General features: G+C 40.2%; 1 protein-coding gene across 4 annotated transcripts; it reads left to right on the top strand.

Annotated features, from left to right (window-relative positions):
* The first annotated feature begins 172 nt into the window (after positions 1–172).
* Positions 173–23,126, top strand: mtus1a (microtubule associated tumor suppressor 1a). 4 transcript variants are annotated; one of them, XM_049732736.1, is made up of 15 exons: positions 173–322; positions 5,179–7,517; positions 7,740–7,938; positions 9,005–9,223; positions 9,558–9,656; positions 10,168–10,281; positions 13,797–14,005; positions 17,774–17,840; positions 20,209–20,423; positions 20,573–20,678; positions 20,816–20,889; positions 20,980–21,072; positions 21,405–21,521; positions 21,624–21,721; positions 22,153–23,126. In XM_049732736.1, the coding sequence occupies exons 2-15, from the start codon at positions 5,211–5,213 to the stop codon at positions 22,379–22,381; spliced, it is 4,146 nt and encodes a 1,381-aa protein (XP_049588693.1). In that variant the 5' UTR covers positions 173–322; positions 5,179–5,210; the 3' UTR covers positions 22,382–23,126. The 4 variants fall into 4 exon arrangements, with proteins under 4 accessions (XP_049588693.1, XP_049588712.1, XP_049588705.1 ...); XM_049732755.1 differs by having other exon boundaries at positions 9,008–9,223; XM_049732748.1 differs by having other exon boundaries at positions 176–285.
* Positions 23,127–23,690: the final 564 nt, after the last annotated feature.

Consider the following 23,690-nt stretch of genomic DNA (forward strand, 5'->3'; position numbering starts at 1 on the left):
TGGAAATTACTAACAAATTAATACATTATCTTTAAAGTATATTAAAACTCTGCGCTGTAGTTTTTTAATCGACGTAACTGAAGTAAAGCGATTGTATTGTCATGTCGTAAATGGAGGGTGCGGAGGTGGCGGTCAAAGTTCACGCAGGTAAAAAGCAAGGGTCACACGTGTGCAAATTACACGAGCAACCCCATTGCGGAAATAGGGGCCGAAGTCACACACTCCTGACATGTCTGGGGCATCGTGTAGTTGTCTATCTGCGGGAATAAGAAATCACGACACAAGGTGCGCTCCCGGTGTTTTTTCACGCTGCCGGTGACAGGTACACAGACGCCCATTTTGCACCTCTGTTATTTATTTTATTTTGCGCCTCTGTTATTTATTTGTCATTTTATTTTGCAAACTGTTTCGAATAATTGAACAACTGATCCCGTATTGGTGGCGTCAAATGTATTTCTCTCACTGGCGAGTTGTATGTAACGCTTTAGGTTAGTATTTTAAAATCTATATTGTAAACAGTCGATCGTTACCATTTGTAGCATTAACTACCAAGCATTTAGATAAAGTTAAATAGTGTTTATGTAGCCTTATATTAGCATGATTTATGCCAGCAGTAAGAATTTAAGAAAGCATTTACCAGATATTTGTCGGCACCCTATACTTAAATCCTGATCTATACATAGAGACCACTTGTTGGAGGATAATCCGTCCATTCTGTATGTTTGGCAGTCGGAAACAGGTGATTTTTAAATTAACTTTCGGAAACAGGTGATTTTAAATTAATTTATTGGTGAATAATCCCAACAGGATTCATACATACTCTGCTCATTCAGTGGCATTCACATACTAGTTCTACTAGTGCCATGCAGTGTTTATATTATAGTATTACAAATTAATGCCTTTGTAAACTTTTAAGATTTCATCAAAAATCTATTAGGCTATTTTTATGTACCGGTATTGCCTCCAGATTGCAAACACCCAATTGGCGTACAGTGGGACATCCAAATTAAAATGCCTTTTATTGCTCAAAATATTTGTTTAAATTATCATGCTAGTGTGAAAATGTCAAGTCAAGACAGGCAGTGATGTCCAGGCACTCAATAATGTTGTTAACTGCTAGTTTTAGTGACACCACACATCTGTGTCCATCATGCTGCATGAAGACTGACGTCATTTTCTTTGGGTGCTTATTGAGGGACTAGATAAATTTGATAGCCATCGTCAAGAGATGGTGAATTACTGTGCATTGTTTGACTGCAATAATACAAGTAGGGGGTACAAAAGATGGCCAGTGTTTTAGAGTTTGAGCTTTGTGTACATTTTACGTTGGATATTGGGTGATTGTTGCCAAGGTATACGTATCCACTGTTTCCAAAGTTTCTAAGAGGGATTTGCACCTTTCTGCATCTCCCATAATGCATTGCCGGCGGACATATTGAAAGTCTAGCCTCATTAACGTAGCACGATTTGACATTGGTCATGTCTTGTGCATGAGTCATTGTTGGCTGTATTAGTCAGGGGTGAAAGGTTTCTTTCGAGTCCTAAAAATCAAACAAACCAAGGAGGTTGCGAGCCGCAAACATCGTTGTCGATTAGCGGCCTGAAGAGCTGTAAGAGAACATTTACATGAACATGATGATACATGCTGTTGTTTTCTGTCTTTGTTATTAGTGCCTGGACTCGCACCCCAAATTTCTCCATGCCTGATAACATTTAGCTAACGGACGCTTGTTGTTTAATCGATTGTTCTACTACTTGCCAGTTTAGCATGGAACAACATATTGGATGGACAAACAATTTTTAGTGAGAATGTTTTGCTTTTTACTTGTACAAGTGGTTGTCAACTTGTCAAGTGTCCTACTATAACAGATAGATTAAGTGAAAATAGCAAGTGTTTCAGGTGTCTTAGACTCTGGTGTCACACTGCTGCTGCAGCGTTGGGATCAAGTGTCAAGTCGTATGTGTTCACATAGGATACTGTATGTGCCCAGAGACGTTTTCAGTGACGATCATTTGGTGTCTTGACAGAGGGAATACCAGAAGAACCTACTTTGCGTCTAGAATTTAGGATCGTGCAGTATTCCTCCGTGACACTGCTGATCCTTTACCTCATAAGAGACTCTGGCTGCTTAGCAACAGTGAATACCATCTAAGCCTGGCATCTGAGGCCACTCCCCCTTCACTGAGCTCAGCAGGGATGGGTTAAGGTGTTCATTTCTTGGTTAACTTGGGTCTGGGCACAGTCTTTGACCCTTAATACTTGAGTTGTAAGCAACGTCACGTTTGACCACAGGCCCTCAAAAAGAGAAGTGCAAAGGAGGAGTACACAGGCCACCTTAACCCAAGTTGTGACATTAGCTTTGCACAGTTGACAACATGAGCGAGGAAGGAGCTGCCTCTGGACGTGTTTATTTTTCCAAGGTATTGTGAATCATAATATTTAATTTGCCCATAAATAATGTCAGGATTTATTTGCATTTTAACATGAGCCTACTAGATCAAATAAGCAGAATGTGTGCCCTGTCCTTTTGTTTCTTAATGCAGGGATAAAGTCCAAGAATTACAAGCCCCTAGCAAAGCTCAAACAAAAGCATGATTTGAATTATAATCCTCCATTTTCCATTTTTTTTTTCATGACACACTCAGCGGCGTAGCTAGTACTCTGTTCCCTGTTCATTTGTTATGGTGTGTCCTCGTAACACGTATTGCCTGTTAACTTGTGTGAATATTCCTTGGTTGAACTTGAGCCTTGGTCATGTGCACACTGATCCATTACGTCACACTATAATTTGGTGATGAGACATGATTAATCTATATATTTAGGAGTGTTTCTTTCTAGTTCGTGTTTACTGTGAATTTTTTAGCTTGAGTAATATCAAACAAAGACAATAATTGCAGGGTCAGATGAAGTTATCGTTTCCCTGCTGTTTGTTGATTCCCTCAACAGTCAATAGGTTTCCCCGATTTTGTTGCTCTAAGGATCCCTGCAATGCACCAAAACTTGATTCATTCATCAAGAACAGCATTTCCACAGACACGAATTTGGGTTGCTAATGAAAGAATGAATGAAAACATGCTACAGCAAGAAATTTTTAAATTCACTTAAACTGTAGTTGAAACTTAATTAAGTGCACAATGTCAGTCTGCCTACCTGAAGGCTTCAACTTGACTGGTGATTTGATGCCCTCCACAATGAAAAGTCATGAATAATTTCTTCATCCAGCTACTGTTACAATGGTGGACGTTGATGAGTGCAAGCAAATGTTTTGAAACCACAAGCATCATTTTACAATCGTCAGTCTTTTTTGTTTGTCCTGGTAGGGGTCAACACGAGGGATGGGAATTGATAAGATTTGTATGATTTCTATTCCGTTTATTGATTCAATACTTTATTGATTCTTGTGTCGATTCTCATTTGGGCGAAAAAAAGTGGCACATAAACGATTATAGTTTGTTTTATATATTGCAACTTTGTAAATATGACATTACAGAGTAAAGTGTTAAAAAATTAAGTGAAAAGTTTTGAAAATAGCACTCCAAATTCCCCATAGGTGTGAGTGCGGATGATTGTTCGTCTCTGTGTGCCCTGCGATTGGCTGGCAACCAGTTCAGGGTGTCCCCCGCCTACTGCCTGATGACTGCTGGGATAGGCTCCAGCACGCCCACGACCCCCGTGGGGACAAGGGTACAGAAGATGGATGGATGAAAATTAAATAATAAAATAGTCTACACCAAAATACAAAGTTAAATATTCTGTGTCAAGTATGTTCAGTAACAATAACTTTGTAAACATTTTAGCAATAGAAACTCTACAAAATTTAGAGTGAAGTCTTACCAAATCAGAAATGTTTTGAAAAACAAATGATGATAAAATAGACTATAACAAAATTATAAATTATAGAAATAGAGCTAGCACGAAAAGCATAGTTAGTTACCTGCAGTAAACCTGCACGTCGGGCTTGGGCTAATGTTGCTGCTGGTGTTAGGTTGTTGACTGTCCCTCTGCATCGGATTAAACGTGACGTTTCGTTAAACTAATGGCATGTTGCGTGTGCAAATGCCTTTGGATATTAGAAGCATTTCCTCCCTCTGTTGAAATTTCAACATTGCAACTATTGCATTGCGCTCTATTCTCGTCCTTCTTCGCGAAACGTAGTCAAACTTTGGAGCGTTTCTGCCTCGCAAGTGCCATCATTGTTTCTGGCTGTCGCAACGCAGCGTGTTGAGCTCATTCCATTCCACACATTGGTCCCTTTTATTACGAGAACCTTGTAATCATCTTCGCCACCTTCATCACTGCCTTGTGTCAGTTTTGCAGTGCCACTATCTCAAAACTGACGCAACATGGTAGACCTTGCTACCTTCATCAATGCCTCGTGTTATCTTTTCAATGCAACTATCTCAGAACTGATGCAACATGGCAGACCTCACCACTTTTATAAATTGTATCTTTTCTCCTCATAGAGACTCTTATCACATGCTGCACCTGAAACTTCTCTGCTATTTAAAGTCCCCCACGCTGGCGAGCTCTTCTCCCTGTAATTTGACTCTTTTCCCCCTCCCCACACCACCCCCCTATGCGTGCGCATATATTCTGCCGTTCTTCAGCTAATTTTAATTCCTCTCCGTTCTGGTGCATGCCTCAACCTTTGTAAGTGTTGCCCCAACTGCTCCCTGTTGACACTGCATATCACAAAGTGCCTCATTTGGTGATACATGGGTAGAAATGTTCTTATTTTGCACGCAGGTTGTGTGTTGTGTATACAAAATCAGTCCTACTCCATTTCTCTTCCTATCTACAACATGCTTAAGATAATAGGAACACTGCTCTTATGCTTCTAACTATGGCCTTTTCACCTGTTCCAGCTTTCTGCTAACCCTACCCTAGCTTGTGTTGTCAAGCTCTGTGCTGTGGATACATTTTCCTCCTTTCCCTTCGTCTTTGACACGCAAGTCGCTGAATTTCCACTGACACGGCACCGTTGTTATTCATCAACCTGGGGTGTACGCAATTCTTATTGGGAAGAATGCTTACAATTGTTTTGCAAAGTTATATGCCAAATTATTTCACAACTATCAATAATGTATAATAAATGAAGAGGAGAAATTGTGGGACTTTGCATTCATGGACATTTAGAATATCATCAGGAGTGACTTTTTTTTTTTCCTCATCTACAGATGTGAAGATATTACAGTGGCGGAACCCCTCCATGTCTAATTCAACGATTAACTTGTCATACAATGAATTTGTTGGACCACACAAAAACGTACATATTTGTCTTCCTGCTGAAAGACCTTACAACAATGTGTCCCTGTCTCTGTCACCGGACTCTTCCAGTAGTATTGCTAATCACAGTGATGGAGAAGCCAGCAGCTCATCTGACACTAACATGCTATATCACTTCCAAAATGAAGGTTCATTTGTAAATAACTTGGAAAACACTTCCCCGCGAGAGGATAGATCATTCTGTAACACAATCATGAGCCTGGACCAAACATGCGTCCCCACTCCTTTCAGTGGCCATGTTGATTTCTCCAATACCAGCTCAAGCGCACAAAACTATCAAGCTACAAAGCAGTCCCACACTTGTAATGGTTCCAAGAAGAATGGAAGTGACAGTATTGTGACTGACATTATTGCAGACGGCAAACTGAGTTCATGTCAAACCTCTCAGAGAGGATCGACTGAGGATGATACCTGCTCCATGAGCTCTGGTGAAATGGTTTTAAGGAGCAACAGCTTTTGTTTGACAGACCAGACCTTCTTGGTGTTTTCATCCCTTGAGGAGTCTTCCACTTCACCATCTGCTGGGCATGCAGCATTGCATAATGAATCCGATATACTGACGACACCTGCCTTGCCTGTTTTGTGTGGAAAAAATACTGAGAACTTAGAGCATCCATACATTGGCATGATTTTCACAATGTCTAAAAACTGTGAGTACACTGCTGAGGAAGACCATACGAGTTTGCCCATATCGAGCGTTACGCCAGATGAAAATCATAGGGGTCTTCAGACGACCTTTGTGTGTGAAGAATCTCCAGATCATAAAAAATGGTTAGCCTGTGTTGAATCAGAGGCATTGGGACATTTGCCTGGAGCCTTACCCCTGGAAAAATGTATTTCCTTTGAGCCTTCTCTGTCAACTAAACAGGACATGGATAAGTGTAACCAGACTTCCACACCAATACAAAACATTGGGAGCCAAATGCCTGCTTCCCTTTTAAAATATTGTCCTGAATATGCAGGCAGTCCCATTTTATTCTCGAATGAGCAGCAGGAGGCATCTTCCAAGCCTACAAAACATGCTGTGGAACGATCTCCATCTGCCAGAAAAATGAAGAAAATTGAGATGAATTGGCCTAAGTCAAACTCGAGCATTATAAATTCTGAAGTTGTGACAACTGTGCAGGAATCGATGTTGTCAGAGTCGTCCCCGCAGCGTGAACAACCGCAAAAATATTTGCTCAGTAAATGCGATGAACGTCCTAGAGGAACTAGCAAGATTAGTCCAACTAAATTAAGGAATCGCATTGTATTTGTTCCTCTTGCTACTAAAAGAGCAAACAGTGCTCAGAGACAAGTAATTCCAGGGGCTCCTCACCTGAATTTAACAATCAAACTGCCACCTGAGAGTACTGGAACTTGCAATAGTAGCATATCCACGACAGGAATTAAATCTGCTCCTGTAGCTCAATGCAGCAAGGCCAGCACAGACGTGGATCAAACTGCTTTATGCCAAGTAGAGCACTCCCCAGCTCAGTCCGCTGTCAACCAAACTTTCTGTTTATCATCCCCCCAAAAATCCCCTGCTAAAAGTTTCCAGAAAGATCAGAAACCAACTCCAAAGAAAAGCGTGTCATCCAAAATTGACGTTAGGTCAGTCTCAGCTTTGCGTCCAGTCAACACAAGGCCTCGATGTTCATCTGAGACTTTGTCTTCTTCATCGCAACCGTCCAAACAAAAGAAAATGATTTCTATGTCCCCAAGTACCATTACAATTCCAAGACATGAGAATCAAACAAAATCAGCGACCCTGAACAACTCTTCTCGAAGCAAACTGGCCTTACAGACTGAGGCTTCCAAAACAGCTGCTGCAAACGCAAGTCCTCCTTTACGCCAAGTAGAGCACTCCCCAGCTCAGTCCACTGGAAACCAAACTTTCTGTTTAATATCTCCCCAAAAATCCCCTGCTAAAAGTTTCCGTAAAGATCAGAAACTAACTCCAAAGAAAAACATGTCATCCAAAATTGAGGTCAGGTCAGTCTCAGCTTTGCGTCCAGTCAACACAAGGCCTCGATGTTCATCGGAGACTTTGTCTTCATCGGAACCATCCAAGCAAAGGAAAACAATTTCTACGTCCTCAAGTACCATTACAATTCCAAGACATGAGAAACAAGCAAAACCTGCGACCCTAAACAACTCTTCCTGTAGCAAACTGGCCTTACAGACTGAGGCTTCCAAAAGAGCTGCTGCAAACACAAGTCCTACAGAGGTTAATAACGTCAACCGAGTGGTGAGTAAATGTTTATTGTATGATTATGAAAATTAGTGAGCCATGTTTTCCAAAGAACTGTTTACCTCTATATTAAAGGTACTTTTCTGTAGGAGTTACAAGTGGTCTAGACTTGAACAGATGTGAATGTGATCTATTTGAAACTAGTTTGCCTGTTTGTCCAATGTATTAGGCTCAGTGGAAAAATTCAAAGACGGGAATCTTGCACCAATATCTTTGCAGACAGAATCTGGAAGGAAGGGTTCAGCCACATTGGAAAAGAGCAGAAGGCAAGGACAGACATCCCCAAACCAACGACAAGGGACATATCTTCCGCAGCCTTCCATTGCCAGTCCCAGACCTGCGACGAAGTCTATCGGGCAGCGACCAGGAGATAATTTGGCTGTGGGCACCGCACAGTCAAAGAAGAATAGGATTGCAGGTAAAAAAAAACAACAACATTGTAAGTACGGATGGGAATTGCGTCAAGAACCGGTTTCCACATTACCAATTCCTTGGAATCGTTTCCTATTTTGCTCACAATTCCCTTAGCGATTCCAATCAGCACGAATTACGTCACAACGCACCTTACGCATGCTACACAACATGCAAATGATATATGAGAAATTGTTTTAAATTAAGTGTTCAAAATGTATTTTCCATACTATCAAATGGCTTCAAATTACTGTATAGTATTTTTTGATTAATACAAGTACAGTAAAACAAATTTTAAATTATTTAGCTGTCAGCAATGATCCTCTACCGGCTAATTGTGTCGTAAAGTCATATGGGCAAATGAAGCCCTGCGTGCCAAGTGACGCCGCAAAAAGCCGCAATGCACCGAAATATCCGCAATATTTAATATTTTTAAAAACCCGCGATGCACTGAGGCGGCAAAAGACGAACCGCGGAATAGCAAGGGATCACTGTATTCAAAAACTAACAAATAGGCTCTGGTTTCTGAGCTGTCGGAAAGATCGTCTGTAATGCCTTTAACGTGGTCACAATATTTTCAAATGTTTAGCAGCTTCTCTGTTTGGTGACATTTACCAGTGTGTATTCTGGGAAACAGCCCTTTCTCATGTCTGATGTCTTGTCATCTCATGAGTCTAAACAGTCTATTAGTTTTCCATTGCTCATCATTTTAACCAATCAGCAGTCATGGGGAAGGAAAAGATTTTCCTGTGATGGGAAGTCATTTGGTGTTTGGAAAAACAAAGGAAAGGGCGGGAATCTAAGTTCCGCACTGCTGTTCACATGGAAACTCAATCTTCATGAGGTAGTATTGTTTTGTTGTTAATGTTTCATTTTGACTGCAGTGGTGCCTTAACTAATTTTTGGAGTATGGGTATTTAAAAAATAATTGATTGTTTTTCAATAAGTGATAAACAAAAACAGTATTAAGTAATACATGTTTTTTTTTTTTAGAAATGTTGCCTTTGACTCCTGCGAAACGTACCACCTAGTATAGTGTCCATCCTAAACACTTTCCCCATTTCATGTCATAGCAGGTAGTCACAGGAATTGGGCAACAGGAAAAGCATCCCTCGAACCAGCCCCTGCAGCACATGTCAAGCCCAAGTTGAATATATCCCAACCTCTTGCAACTCCCATACGTTCCTCTTTTAGTGGTCCTCCCCCTACTCCTACTTCTCGTCTACCATCCAGGAGCCTTAAGAGAGAACACATTCACAGTGATCAGAATGAAGGTGCAGCAAGTACACAAGGTAAGCCTATCCAATACATTGGAGATGTTAGTATGTGATTCTTGTAGTATAAAATGATGCTTTTGTTAATTATTTTGAAGGGTGAGGTTTATTTATTTATTTTTAAAGTGACATTAAGGACCTCACTTAGAATGGAATGATAGAATTCACTGAAAGAGAGAGACTGAGGACATTCTAAAGACTCATTCTAAAGAAATTGCTGACCACTTAAAAAAAAAGATGTAAAAAGCTGACCTCTAATTCAATGTCAGTCTGTTGTATCATGATGGCTTCTTGTTATTTTGTCACATGGCGGTTTTCAGTTTTCAACTGCTTATCCATGCTTGTCTGACAGTTTCTAGGGTAACTGGCACTGCACATAAACAAACCCCTGTTAAAGGTGCTCCAACAAAAACAAGATGGATGCCAACCCATGAAAGGTGTACTGGGCCAAGTAAGATTACACCCATTTACACAAACGGTGTCCTATCTATGTGCATGTTGGAATGCGTCGCACCTCAACAAATTCTCACAGCTGAATGCCAAAACTCAAGGTCTTCGGATATTGCTACTTTAATCAAACGCCAGCAATTATGCATGCTTTTAAAGTGATTAGCATGAATCTCCACATTCATTGCGTTAAACTCACATTGGTGTGCACAATATAAGCCGTCAAAGAATAAACTTTTTTTAGCTTTGATTTTATTTATTTATTTATGTTTATATATTTATTTATTTATCTCACGTTGGTGCACAATATTGCTCGTCCGAGAATAAACTTTTATTAGCTTTGATTTTATTTATTTATTATTGTATTATGATCCAATTTTTTTTTTTTTTTAAATAAACATTTCACCATATCCCAATGTAACTTTTTACTATTGACACACAAACAGCATCAAAGATCTATTAGATCCATCATCTAAAATGTTTTTTGTATCTGTGTGTGTTGGTGTCTACAACAGTTGTGCCCATAAATAAACCTTCTAGTACCTACAAAGGAGCTTCTACTTCCTCTCCGGGTCCTCTCAAAAGAACTGGGTCTTCGAGATTTGTTGGTTTAACACCAAGTAAACCAGGTAAGTGTCGCCACTTTAACATAGGTGAGTGCAGTGAGAAATTACTAATCTAGATATAAATCTATTTTCTTGGGGGCAGGAGTTAGAAATCTTTTCTCTTCCACGGACGTGACACTGCGTTTTAGGGTGTCTTGCTAAAATAACCTTCAGCCCCCTCTTTTTGAACTTGAGAATGTTGCACAGTCAGTACTGGGGACAGCTATGTCAGTATCCGCTGCACTGCTTTCAGTTCAGTTAACAGTGACAGCATTGCAGAGAGCTGGCCTGTCATCTCTGCTCATTTCAGTTTGAGGCAGAAATGGAGTAACATTGTGAAAGCACGGAAAGCGAGCTACAATTCTCATTGGCTACAATATTTCTGCTAACCCCTCCCATCGCCACTCTCCACCCTATGATCCCACCCCACCCACCTTCCTGCTCGAGCATCTTGCCCCCGCTACAGCACTTCCACCATCGTGTTATGTAAGTGCTGCTGGTGTTTTGGCTGATGACTGAAGCCTACTTTGACCTGCAGATTTAAGGTTTACAAGGCCTATGGAAAATAGCAGAATGCCTACATAGATGCTGTACCATGGTGACCTCTGAGGGCTTTTACTTTTTTCTGTCTATTATGTCCCATTGGCAGTGTTTTTTGGGAGTGTAGGGGCGCCTCTTGCCTCGGATCATTTTTTTGGCTTTCCAACCAAGATTTTAACATTGAATTTATTTTTTGCCAAATACTTGAGTATATGTATATACGGTGGTGTCCTTTTACTACTGCGAGATGTTATGGTCTCCAAAGCTCTCACCTTCAAACATCCACGTGCGTTTGACAGCAAAAGGCCTATTAAGAAACATTCACCTGCTGTCAGGATGCTGGAAAAATGCGGTGGTTTTCCAAGCAGGTTAGTCACCTCATTTTGTTATATTGAAATTGACTTGACCATATGGTCTCTGAGTTAAAACATTTAGTTATTTACAGTACTTGGCCTGTGTTTCAAAAAGTGTGCCTCTATGTTTAGCATGGCTGTTTACTTGTCTCTTAAGCAGGAGGTTCGGCTTTCATTTAACTACAGCAGTGACTATAATTTCACCCAGTATACTGCTGAATTCAAGCAAGATTAGAATGTTAGATTGGTTTCACTATGCAGCAGCTATCATGTCCATTCTTTGTTTTTAAATTTGGGTGCAAATGATCAAGAAAGGCAAAAAGAAGAAGGACCTTTCATATTGGCTACATAGAGAGAGACCCACTTATCCTGTTTCAGCCTGAAATGTACCAAGGTTATTTTGAACTCTACATGAAGCCTCACAGTGACAGATCAGTTCTGTTGGGAAACTAGTTTTGGTTCCCATAAAAGTTTAATGCTTTGAATGCTATTTTTAATTTTGAAAATTCAAAGGAATTTTAGTCTCATCGGGTATTACAATTCCAATGGTATTAATCAAATATAACTACTACAAGAATTTACCTTACAAATATGGCACTGTAGTTAACAAATGGAGTGTTCCAATAATGTCAATGAAAATGAGCGTGAACTGAATTCTCTATCACTGTGCTAACAAAGAACTCAGTGATGCGACAAACGGCACAACTCATCACCAGTTCTATGCTGTGATATCTCCTTACATGCCTACAAAACTACTGTTCTAAAATCTACTTGGATGTTTTTTTATTTTATTTTTTTACAATAAATTGTCCGTTTTTCCTTTGAGATCTATGGTCAGAGCAAGAGGAGCAGTCCAACATTTTGCAGATTTTCATTATTTCTTGAAAGTCCCTTGAGTTACATAACTTTACCTCTGTGTGTTTATATTATCTTAAAGAGACCCTTTTGAGGTATAGAGTTGTTGAATTTAGCTTGATTTGAAAAATATGACCATCTTTCATCTCCTTATCAAACTGCACAGCAAAACCTCAGTGCATACAAACATTGGTTAATGTTAATCGCTCATGTTTGAAAGTGATGGTTCTTGTGCATACAGCAGAGGGCAATCTCGTTCAGATAAACCCACAGGTTTGCTGACAAGTAACAAGAATCACTTCACTGGTTTCTTTTATATCAAACAAATTGTTTTAGGTTCATTACCTGACATGTGATGATCCTGTTCATCAAGTGAATGCTTGTTATCCATCAACTTTTAATCTGCTCCACTATTAACTTTACCTGTTTATCCAGGTATTGTGTAATATTATACATTAAAAAAAATCAATAAAATTCTGCTAGCCTGCCATGTTTGACTAATTTGCAAAAAGAACAATCTTGTGTTGCGTTTTATGGTTCAGGGCCTAAACGTTAGGCATTTTGTTTGGTCAGATTTCAGCATTGACTCAGAATAGTGCATAATAATGTTCCTTCATTTTTTTTTTTTCTCCTGTGCTTAGTTGAGGAATGAGATCAGACCAGTATGAATAAATGTACATCCATCCATTTTCTCAACCGCTGTCGCAGGTGTGCTGGAGCCTATCCCAGGATTTTTTTAAAAATAGAAATATTGGAGCTAATATTTGATCCAGTCAATAAATAATCACAGAATGTACACCATAAAATTAGCAACGTACTCAAAGTAACTTGCACACATGGGAAAGACAAGTTTTATATTGCCAATATGTGGTCCTATTACCATGAAGTATGATTGGTCAAACAGATTGTAGATTAAGTACAATTAATAGCAAAATGAGATGCAGTAGATCAGGAAAGTGTAATACTAAAAGCAAAACTATTTATTGATGGAGAGATTCAACCTGCTTTGTCTAATGTTGTCTTTTGGCCTTGGTATTGTCACACATTACTGGACCCAGTAATTGTAAAGATGGTACAAAAATTTAAGGAATTACTTTTTTACCACCTAAATGTAATATTACTGTGATGTTACCTCCACCACTAATTGGTGCTAATGTGTCTATTTACTGCTTGAGTGGACTGACAATCCTCTAAGTACTCCCACTAGACCCTCTTGGTTCATTAAATTGCACTCACTCAAAGCTGGTATTCCAGATATGTTTCAATTTAACCTCATCGCCATGTTACGCAACACTGCATCACTGTATGCTCCCCTTTGGCGAACCGGCCATTGTAAAACATGTTTTCTTGCAGGTGGGAAATTATTTATATTTTATTATACCTGAACATAATGATTCTATGTGTTAGTCTAATGATGCAAGCATGTTGTTTTTTTATTATCACAGAAGTTGATGATAAACAAAGGTTGCTTGTTTGCTGGATTCTGGGAATCTAGGAAACTGCACTAACAGAACAAGCTGCCCTCTGTGACCAGGTCCACAGCACTCGCTATTGAATTGGGAAATGGAAAACTAATTGTATTTAGACGATCCATTTTTATGCCGGGCTATCTACGAAGCAGCACTGGGAATAGTCAGAAAATCTGTGGGCGGTGGAACCATCCACAAGTTGACAGTATCGAGTTGAGGCTGGTATGGTATTATCGGACCATATGCCTTACTGTGGTTATGGAAGGAAGATTGATGTTGATCATGAACATTGTCTCAACTATTGATGCGTATTCTTTTACAGTGGAAAAGAACAAGCCCAAGACTTCGTCCCGGAAGCAAGTGTCAACATCCCAGGCAAAAGAGAATCAAGGACCTCCAGATGTGGTACCACCCAGTCTCCCACGGGATGACAGAAATGACCAGAGGATCCAGAATCTTGGGGGACTGCTTGCGGCCTCTAACTGCAGATTTCAAGCTATCACTATCGTCTTACAGCACATTCTGTCTGAGGTAGGATCATTTGTTTTGGGATTTGACGTTTTTTTTCCACAATGAAACCAAAATAAATGTGCACTTGTTTTAAGAATAACAGCCATATTTAATCCCAACTGTTTTTGTTTCATACTTTTTTTTATAACGTTAAGTGGGAAAACACTGAAGGAAAACGGTTTTGATAGTTTAGTCCTCAGTACGTACAGAAATCGGTTATTTATTGCTGCAATGCTGGAATTAGAACCCAACGTGGCATTTATAGATGCCAATAATAATGCAACCCAAATGCTATTTCTTTGTGCAAATATTTATGCGCTCCTGTTTAAACATGGATCTTCAAACACATTTAAACAATGTTTGAATATGGTGTGTCAAGCAGTGTCATGTGATTAGTTTCCAGAAACCAAATTCCTCTGGGGATTGTTTGCCACTACATTATAAACAAGCTTCTCACATCAGGATACAGCTCAAGTCTTGTTCCTTATTTTATGACTGTCAAAACAAAATTATGCCTTGGGAAAGTAAACTGTCATAATCGCGGGTTACATATTGGATTTTACTTTTATTTCTTTAATATGCTTGTGCTCAATTGTTTGACTTGTTTGAGGGATTTTTTTTTTTTAATTTATAAAAATAAATTAAGAAACCGAATGGTGGCTATTTATGTGCTGAGAATTAAATGCTTACAGTAAATTATTCGCCAATTTGATCATATACCATAATTTCTGGACTATAAGACGCACCTGATTATAATCTGCATTAGCAAAAATGGTAGGAAAATGTTATTTTATAAATAAGCCGCACCGTACTAAAAGTCACATGTGCACGCGAGTTATTTACAAAGAAAGACGATGCACAGAAAGGCTTTTCAAAGTTTTAGTAACGTACTATAACATTTCTTTCCAAACACTGCCTGTGGCGCGGCAGTAATACCGCAGCAACACGGAAGTAACAGCACTAATAGGGCTGGATAAAAAAATACATACCGGTAAAAGTCACCGAAACGCAGCGGTAACTAAGCAACAACATGGTAGCACAGCACTAACAGGGCTGGTTAAACAAAATACCAGTAAAAGTCACTGAGAGCCGTCGTCTTCATGTTCCTCCTGTGCACTAAAACCATCGAAGTCTTCCTCCCCACTGTCCAATTGGAATACTTGATACTTCGTCGCACACTCTCTCAGTCTCTTTCGTTGTCGCTTTTATGCATTTCTTCAAGCATTTAACATAATGAAGGTCTGTTCATGCTAATTTTATTCATGCACAAAGAGATAAGTTACATTAAACTAGCGAGCTATACGTATAGCTCCAGAGTAGACGTCACCAGGAAATAAATAAAGGGTGACGCAACAAGATGTCATCAACAATAGCCCAGTTTTCCCTAGCGACCGGAAGAAACCTCTACAATGAGCATGAGCAGCTGTAGTTCCTACGTTAAGAACCAAATCGACTGCCTTTCACTGAAAAGCGGCATCATATGCATTTCTTTTGTCCCCCATAATGAGGGTTTTTGTATTAAAGCTTCCTTTCGTCACTAATGTCCGTCTTGATCTCGTTCTGTCTGTTCTTTGTGTGAATTATACGGCACTGTTTGCCTGGCGGATGGACATGCAATCATCACACCACTCTTCTCCCCAGTGACCGTGTCACATATCCCTCCGCCCAGCAAAGCGGTGCCGCACAACAGCGGTCCACGGCCTTTTTACGAGTGTATAAAAGTGATCAAGTCATCACAAAAATCACAAAAAATCCATAGATACACCGCAGAGGACGACAAGCCCCAGTGTTCAAAACTTGAGCAAAAAGTAGCGGCTTATAGTCCAGAAATTACGCTAGTTGTTGAACATCCCTGTGTTGTAATGTCCCGCTGATGCTTTTGTCCCAATCACTGATCCCCCTCATCGGTTCCTTATGCCTGGAAGTGACAGTGTACATCAGCTCCAATAGAAAAATGTACAGTTGTTGGAGTAATTACTGAAAATTCCATGTGCAGTATTGTGAAGCTAAGGATACCTTTATCTGTTGTGTGTTGGTAGTGCCCAGTGGAGAGTATAGTCGTTCAAAGGCCCAAGAATCGATGGCTCTTACCATCACAGTGTGAGAATGCCCTCAGCTGTTGCCTTGATATGGTCAAATGAGCGAGTGACCATGCCACTTAGCCAGCCAGCACTGCACTTTGTTTCTTATCTTCTGTTAAATTTGGATTGTGAGATAAAATGTAGTGGACTGGCTATGAAACCAGCAGGCACACGCAAATAACCTACCGGTAGAAAGAAACTGGATTGTTGTTGGTAGGTTGATGATGTTTTGTGTACTGGTTTACTAAAACTATGGGATACATCCATCCATCCATCCATCCATCCATCTTCTTCCGCTTATCCGAGGTCGGGTCGCGGGGGCAGCAGCTTTAGGAGGGACTATGGGATACAAGATGCTTCTATACAGAAACACACAATTGCTTCACTCGCAGCACTCAAGTTTTTTTCTGTGTGCATCGGAGGAAACAATTGCACCGTGCTCTTAAAATATATCATGTTTAAGTTCACCGTGAAGTCATTTTCTCATCCAGTGAGATGGTTGAGAACTGGCTTCTAAATCCTTGACCTGTTTGAGTTTGATCCACAAGCTACAGATCATTATTGCCTGAGATTATTTGCTTGAAAGTGAAACTGGAAATCTGATCTGTCACTGTCGGAAAAGGGTGTGTACCAGTGGAATTGTGAGCATGAGGTCCTCAGGAGGGAGTGGTGCGGAGGTTTAGTGGATGACTTAATGCTGCCTTGGATGAGAATGGGGGATGGTCGGGATGAAGGCTCTCCCCATGTCCCTGTGGGAAGGTCACTTCCCATCTTAAAGGCTGTTCCATCATATTTACAAATGATCTGGTTTCTCCATTCTGACTGCTTGCATGTGCTGCTGTCTTAAAGTGACCTCACCTCAGTAGGGAGGAGCCTGTTCTTCTTTTGGAAGCCTGCCCCTTTGTGTGAGTGTGTGTTTTTTTTTTATTACTGCACTGCACTTAGCAGTCAGTTAGCTCAGCTGGAGAAGCATCTTGTAATCCAGGACGATGTAAGTGGAGGTGGTGCGCCCACCTGGACCGCTGTTTGTCCTGGCTTACTTAGTGGGTCCAAACCCCAGTGTGGGGCAGGGGATCAAAGGCTGTCATGGGTTGTACAGGCAGCAGAATGTGCGTCACAGCTCCCTGTGCTGCAAAGCAGGTAACTTACACTGTGTGACACTCAATTTGTAGGTACTGTTGTAAATGGCAGTGGGCAGGCTTTTGTGTTGGTTTTATATTGAAGAGTGACGTTTGACTCTTGTGTCTTTTAACATTTACATTTATGACCATTCATCATGTCACGTGTTGTCTAGTATCATAATTAACGAATTGTTTCATAAGTTGTGTCAAATAGAAACCTTGAAGAGCACTGCAGCAAGTGTTGGAAGTAAAGCAACTATGTCAGCAAAAATGATGAGCTAACACCGAACAAGAGTAGACTAACAAGTTTAACTTTTATTTGCCTTATTCCTGATGTTTACTTTCATCAGCACCTGCGGTTATATTGTGTGTCCTATATTTGTTCTTGCTAATGTCTTGTAACTGCATTCGTTAAACATTTGAATGACATTTGTGTCTTTTCATGTTAGTGTACTTTCTCTACTTATCAATAATAGTTTGCATTATGGTATTATTAATTTGACAGTCTAAATTCTGTCACTTTTTTTCATATAGTTGGCCTGTTGCTTTGATTTTAATATGTTGGATCTGTTCTTATTTCTGTTTAGCGTGATGAAGCCACGGGGCACTGCCAAGAACTCGCTCAGCAGTTGGTCAACCTCCGAGGAGAGTTAGGTAAGATGGTCCGGGCCATGCACTTGGGACTGTACGCATATATAGTATGTATGGCACTTGTCTCATACTTGGTTTCATGTTTCATAACTAACACCCATCAGTCATCAATGGCTGTGCATCTCTCAGATAAAAGATTATTCAATACATATGTATCTTGGTGCATGGGGTACACTAGGATTCAAGAGCAGCACATTTTGAAGCGGACCAGTTCAATTAGGTGTGGATTTTGCCATGTTTATTAATATGTAAAAGATTTCCAAAGCCCAACCGACTAAAGTTAATTAAATTCAAAGGAACAATTAGTAATTAACGACATTGAATAGTTTCATACTGATTATTACCTCGTGCATTTCTCATAAGGGATGATCTGGTATGTATTTCACTACACTTAAAGGATGGTCTATTTTATAATGGTAGAAATTCGGTTTGATTAAATCAAAACAAATTTCTGATTCAATGCAATTTTCATTTACACCCCAAGTAGTAGGGCCATCTCAAAACTACACACTCATCAATGATTACATTCATTATCTGTACCATCTTTTATTAATAAATTCCGTCACTTTGTTTATGCTTGAATCTCGTTTTTAGCAAAATGTGCCCTCTGTGCAAAGTATCAAGCAGATCTCCAAAATCATTTACCGAACCAATCGTCAATTAAACAAATAAAGTGAGAAAATTAAGTGTTTACTTTAACCAGCTATATGTAGTTAGTGAATTTGCCTATTTTCCTATTCAATTTTTTTCTGTAGAAACTGCATTCAGCTAAGAGTCACTAAAAAACTGTCGGTTTTGCTGCTCTTATAAGTTCCAAATGGCGTCAAAGCTCCGCTTCATAGCAACTTAAGAGGTGTCAAGGAACCCTGTTCTAAGATGTGTGTACGTTGCCGCGCGGTTACTTCATAATCAGTGTTTGACTAAGCCTTTATTGCTTGTCATCAAGGAACTATATGTATGAGGTGATCGGGTAATAGTGACTCTGAGTAGCTTAAAGATTGAAAAGAATAACAAACACTATTGAAGCCAAGTGGAACAGTAGCACTAATCAAATGAAATTGTCAGTGATCCAAAGGTGGTGGAGTAATGACAGTATTTCTCTATTCAGTGAGCCATTCATATTTGGAAAATGAACAGCCAAAATTCTATATATAGTTTCCTGTACACTTAACCCTTCTGATAAATATTTTATTATTATATATAAATGATCAATTTGCATTAACTTGATCTTATCCTCATGTTATGCAGACACACACACACCTTGTTTAAAGTGCCTCTCGACTTCCACATGACTGCTATTAAATTCTAAGCACTGTTCTAACACATTCTTTTGTTGAATGGTCCTTCAGATACCCTAACCTCAAGTTGACCTTGCTACACGCACTGTAGCAACAACTGTTTTTGAGTGTTCCCGTCAACTTTCTGTCGCCGGATTTACATTCTTCCTAAAGCAATCCATTGATGTGTCAGCCAGTCCTGTGATATTGACAGTGCCATACGTCCCTAATTATGCTACACGATCTGCAACAGTTACTCCCAAAAGTCCATCCCATGTCAGACTGTGGGCCAGAGCATCTAACTTTAGTTCTGGCATAAAGCAGGCCTGTAGACACTATATGAGCCAAATGGTGTTTGTTTTCATGGGCGGAATTGGACTAAAGGCTCATATGACCAGATCACAGTTGCACATGGTTGCGGAATGCACTTTCTTGGCCTCTGCATGCCAGAGCCTGATAGCTGGTCCCAGTATATTGGCGTTGCCTCTGCTCCTGGATCTGCTGCCGTTATTCCACTCTGTCGAGGGTGCTGCTTCACGCTTTTGCGGTCATGTTCTCTTAACATACAGTTTAAACTATCAGACTCTCAGACATCGTTGTTGTTTTGGATGATTCGGTGAATGTCAGTGGGATGAATTGGTCCATATGTCACCTTTTGATGAAAGCTGCTTTGTAGATTTACTCACTAATAACAACTACCCTTGAGCAGCTTGTGTTTGAGACAGTTTGACTAGTCGACAGAAGCTGAGCTAACGCCTCTGCTTAAACATTTTTCAAAAGGTAAAAGAGCCCCAGCAGAAATCTTTTACCCATGGTCCAGTTTTCACAATGTGAAAATATGTAACCTCTGGCCGTAAATAACTTTTGCCGTAGTTGGCAGATATCCTGTCGTCCAGTGTAGGCAGCGCTACCCTTGTGTTTCTTATTCATTAAAAAATAGTGCCACCTTTGTCATCCTAAACAAATTTTCTAAGGGCCCCATTTTGAAGTTATGTACACAATTCTGACAACCTTTCTAAGGTAACCAGGTTCACATTTTACAGCTACGTAACCTCGTCGGGCTAGGAGTACTAAACGCACTTTACATTTTACAGAGTGCTCAGTCAATTCATCTGAACGGCTGGAAAAGGAGAAGCAGGACTTGCAGGATGCTCTGGAGTGTGCAATGCGGAGACTGCAGAAGCAGCACCAGAAGGACCTGGAAGAGATGGAGCAGAGACTGCAGGCCTTCTACCAGGCTGAGTGGGACAAGGTCCACCTCAGTTACCAGGGCGAGGCAGACAAGTACAAAGCTCTGCTACAAACGCAGGTTTGTCCCCTATACCAAATGTGTCTTGAGCCAATAGGGTTCCAGTGACTAAATGCAAAAACTTTCATAATAAATAGTGAATAAATGAACAACTTTTTAGTAATAGGGATGAGCTAATAATTGAACAGTTTCCCATCTCTCACCAAAAGATGGAACAACTTGAAGGAAGTCATGACACTCTGAAGCTGGAATTAGAGCGGAGCCATGAAGAACAGCTGCAATGTGTTAAACAACAGCATGAGCAGTCACTGGAAGGTAAGTGAGTGAGGTGAGGTGGGTGAGGTGAGTGAGTGAGTTGAGGTGTGTTGAGTTGAGTGAGGTATGTTGAGTTGAGTTGAGTGAGTGAGGGGAGTTGAATTGTTTTCTTCCATCTTATACCATAACGTCTTCAGAGCTCAAGAAATTCCACACTCAGCAACTGGAGTCATTGGATGAAAGTTTGAAGGATTCAGAAGTGGCACTCATTGTAAGTTGGACTGTTTTTCTCCCAATACGAATGTATGTGATACTGTATTTAAAAAAAAAAAAAAAAAAAAAAAAACGCCTTTTTCTGCAGGCACAGATTCAAGTGCTGACTCAGGAAAACGCTGACCTGCTCAAAAGGCTAACGTCAGAAGAGAATAAGCGGAGAGAGCTGGCGGAAGGACAGGTACTGTTTTGTGTATCGTGATGTTTATGCCAATCATAAACCAAACCATTCATTTATTTCCCTGAATGGTTGGCATCATGATCTGAATTGGGCCCAATACCAATTCTCCGAATACACTACCCTTTCAAATTTGTTCCAAGTGCAGTTTTAAAGGCAGTCTGCCTTTCCACATCAGTATTGATTCAGAAGTCAACCATGTAATTAATGGAACTTTATTAAGAGTGGTAAAGTTGTTTTTTTATTATTTACAATATGCGTGTTGCTGTTGCTTTACTGGGATCTTATTTTAACGTTCCAAAAGTGCCCTGAAAATTCATGTTCTTTCCCTGTAGAAGGACTCACACACTGTGTATCTGGAGCAAGAGCTGGAAAGCCTCAAGGTGGTGCTGGATATCAAAAACAAACAACTTCACCAACAGGAGAAGATGATGATTAAAATTGATGAACTGGTAAGTTCTAGAATAGAGACAAGGCATGTTATACAACCCTTTATACAAGAATTAAAATTGTTGTGCTGTCAAGCATTGCATTGTTCACGTTTTGTCTGCCAGCTTGAGAAAAATGTGAAGTTAGACGAAAGCCTTAAGAAGGTCCAGCAGGAGAACGAGGACCTCAAAGCTCGCATGGAGAGATACTCTATGCTCTCAAAGTAAGTTGTGGACAATCTTCTTCCTCGCGCATAGGAGATCACATTTGCTGCCCTAGGAACTTGCTCATTTTAAATCGGCACTCTACGGGATTTCGCATTTCAAATTGCTACTGCCAAATTGAACCCTCCTTACCTCGCGTGTATGGTTAAACTTGTGTATTTACAGTAGATTTACCCCAGAGTTTGGTTATCCATTTTGACGCATTTTATGAACATAACGTATACAGTGTGCCTCCGGAATCTTGATGTCTTTCCGCAAAGTAATACGGCTTCACTTGAATTTCATCCGCTTGTTAATGCACATAATGCAAGAGGAAGTTTCGAACATGCGCTCAGGTCATCGATAATCATTCATTTTCTGTTTTGATTGGTGGAGGTGTGTTTTTGACGGTCTTGCAGGTTGTTTAAGCTGACGTATTTGTAAATTGCAGGCAATTGCTTGCTGAGCAGGCTGTGCTGCAAGAATCCCTTCAGAAGGAGTCCAAGGTGAACAAGCATTTGTCGATGGAGAATGAAGAACTGCTCTGGAAACTCCACAACGGGGAACCAAGCAGCCCACAGAAGGCATCCCCTACCTCTGTATCTCCATCCCATTCCTTCAGCCTACAGTCACCTCCCAGCCCTGGCGCCTGCTCACCCTTCCCGCTCTCACCCAGATAACGATGGCTCCCCCCGCTTCCAGGAAGCAAACAGACTCAAGTTATCCATCTTAAAGGTCACCCTGTTGACCTATTGGCAAAGCAACATTATCGGCCTGTGGGGGGTTGGATCATATTTTTCAGATGAATTGTGACATGATTTAGACAGACACAGACTGTTAAAATGCTGCACACTAGCACTTAACCAAGGCCATGTTGTTCTTTGACTGTCTACAGAGGGATGGGAATAGGGGTGAGGGTACAAAGATTCAGGACTTGAGTATCACAAAATGCAATCTTTTTTTATTATATATATATTTTTTTTGTAGCCACTGGTGGTTTGCCTCTTTGGATGCTCGGCACTTGCGCATTGCATGCACATTGATGCACATATTTATACAGTATTGAGGCTGTGGATTCCTGCACGGTTAGTCACAAATATGTCAAAGTGTGACCCCCAACTGTCTTGGTAGAATGAAACCTAGTAATTTCCAGAAGACATTAGCCTGATACTGTGGCAGGTCCACAGGGCCAATCCCAATTCTGAGTGTTTGATGTGTTGTCCAACGTCACTCACCCTGAAGGAATCATCCTCATATAGCTTTAAAACTGGGGTCTGTTGGCAAGGAGAGGTTTTGCTTCAGCATGTTGTTTTGGAAATGTCTCCTATATAGAATTTGGGTTTAAATTCGATTCTTGGCGAGTTGGCACTGTTTGAAATATGCTATTAATAAACTAATAAAAATATATTTTTAACACAAAAATAAGACACTACATGAACTTGATGTGATCTCTAAATTTTAGAACAGGGGTCACCAACCGCCTACAACACAACAGATCATGTTCATGCTTGCAAGGAGCATTCCACAATTCATTCACATGCCTTAATTTTGCATTATTTTTAGAGGAGCGCTAACACTTGAGTGGTGTGATCGCAAGAAAATGGCATCACGAGTAATGATGGAGCCAAGTCAAGTGTCACATACCTACTGTGGTGAGTACAATGTGAAGTTTTTATGTTGATAAAAACTGACTGTGAACAATATTGTTGTGGAGACATGATATATTGAAAGATGAAGGTAATTGTGTTTTATGCGCTAGTAATAATGGCATTGATACTCAAATTTCTGCAGAAATCTATTGTTGAAAGTCAGAAGGAAGCAGCTCTAAAACAAAACGCGTTCTGGGCACGTGTAATGCATTCCACATATGGAGCAAATTAGAATGTCAGCTTGGCAAAATTCTCAGCTTTAACCAGATTCTTCTCGTGACTGGCTACAAAGCCGCAGCAAATCTCTTAATGCTGCTGTCTCCCTCTCCTGTGAAGAAAC

The sequence above is a fragment of the Syngnathus scovelli genome, chromosome 1, assembly GCF_024217435.2.
Source record: "Syngnathus scovelli strain Florida chromosome 1, RoL_Ssco_1.2, whole genome shotgun sequence".
Taxonomy (NCBI): Eukaryota; Metazoa; Chordata; class Actinopteri; order Syngnathiformes; family Syngnathidae; genus Syngnathus; species Syngnathus scovelli.

What these genes read in the sequence shown, in the direction of transcription:
- mtus1a (XM_049732736.1), top strand. Translation starts at nt 5,211, where the DNA reads ATGTCTAATTCAACGATTAACTTGTCATACAATGAATTTGTTGGACCA. An exon ending in TGAAAGGTGTACTGGGCCAA is followed by an intron (nt 9,657 to 10,167) that starts GTAAGATTACAC and finishes TGTCTACAACAG; the next exon opens with TTGTGCCCATAAATAAACCT. An exon ending in TGATTAAAATTGATGAACTG is followed by an intron (nt 21,522 to 21,623) that starts GTAAGTTCTAGA and finishes TTTGTCTGCCAG; the next exon opens with CTTGAGAAAAATGTGAAGTT.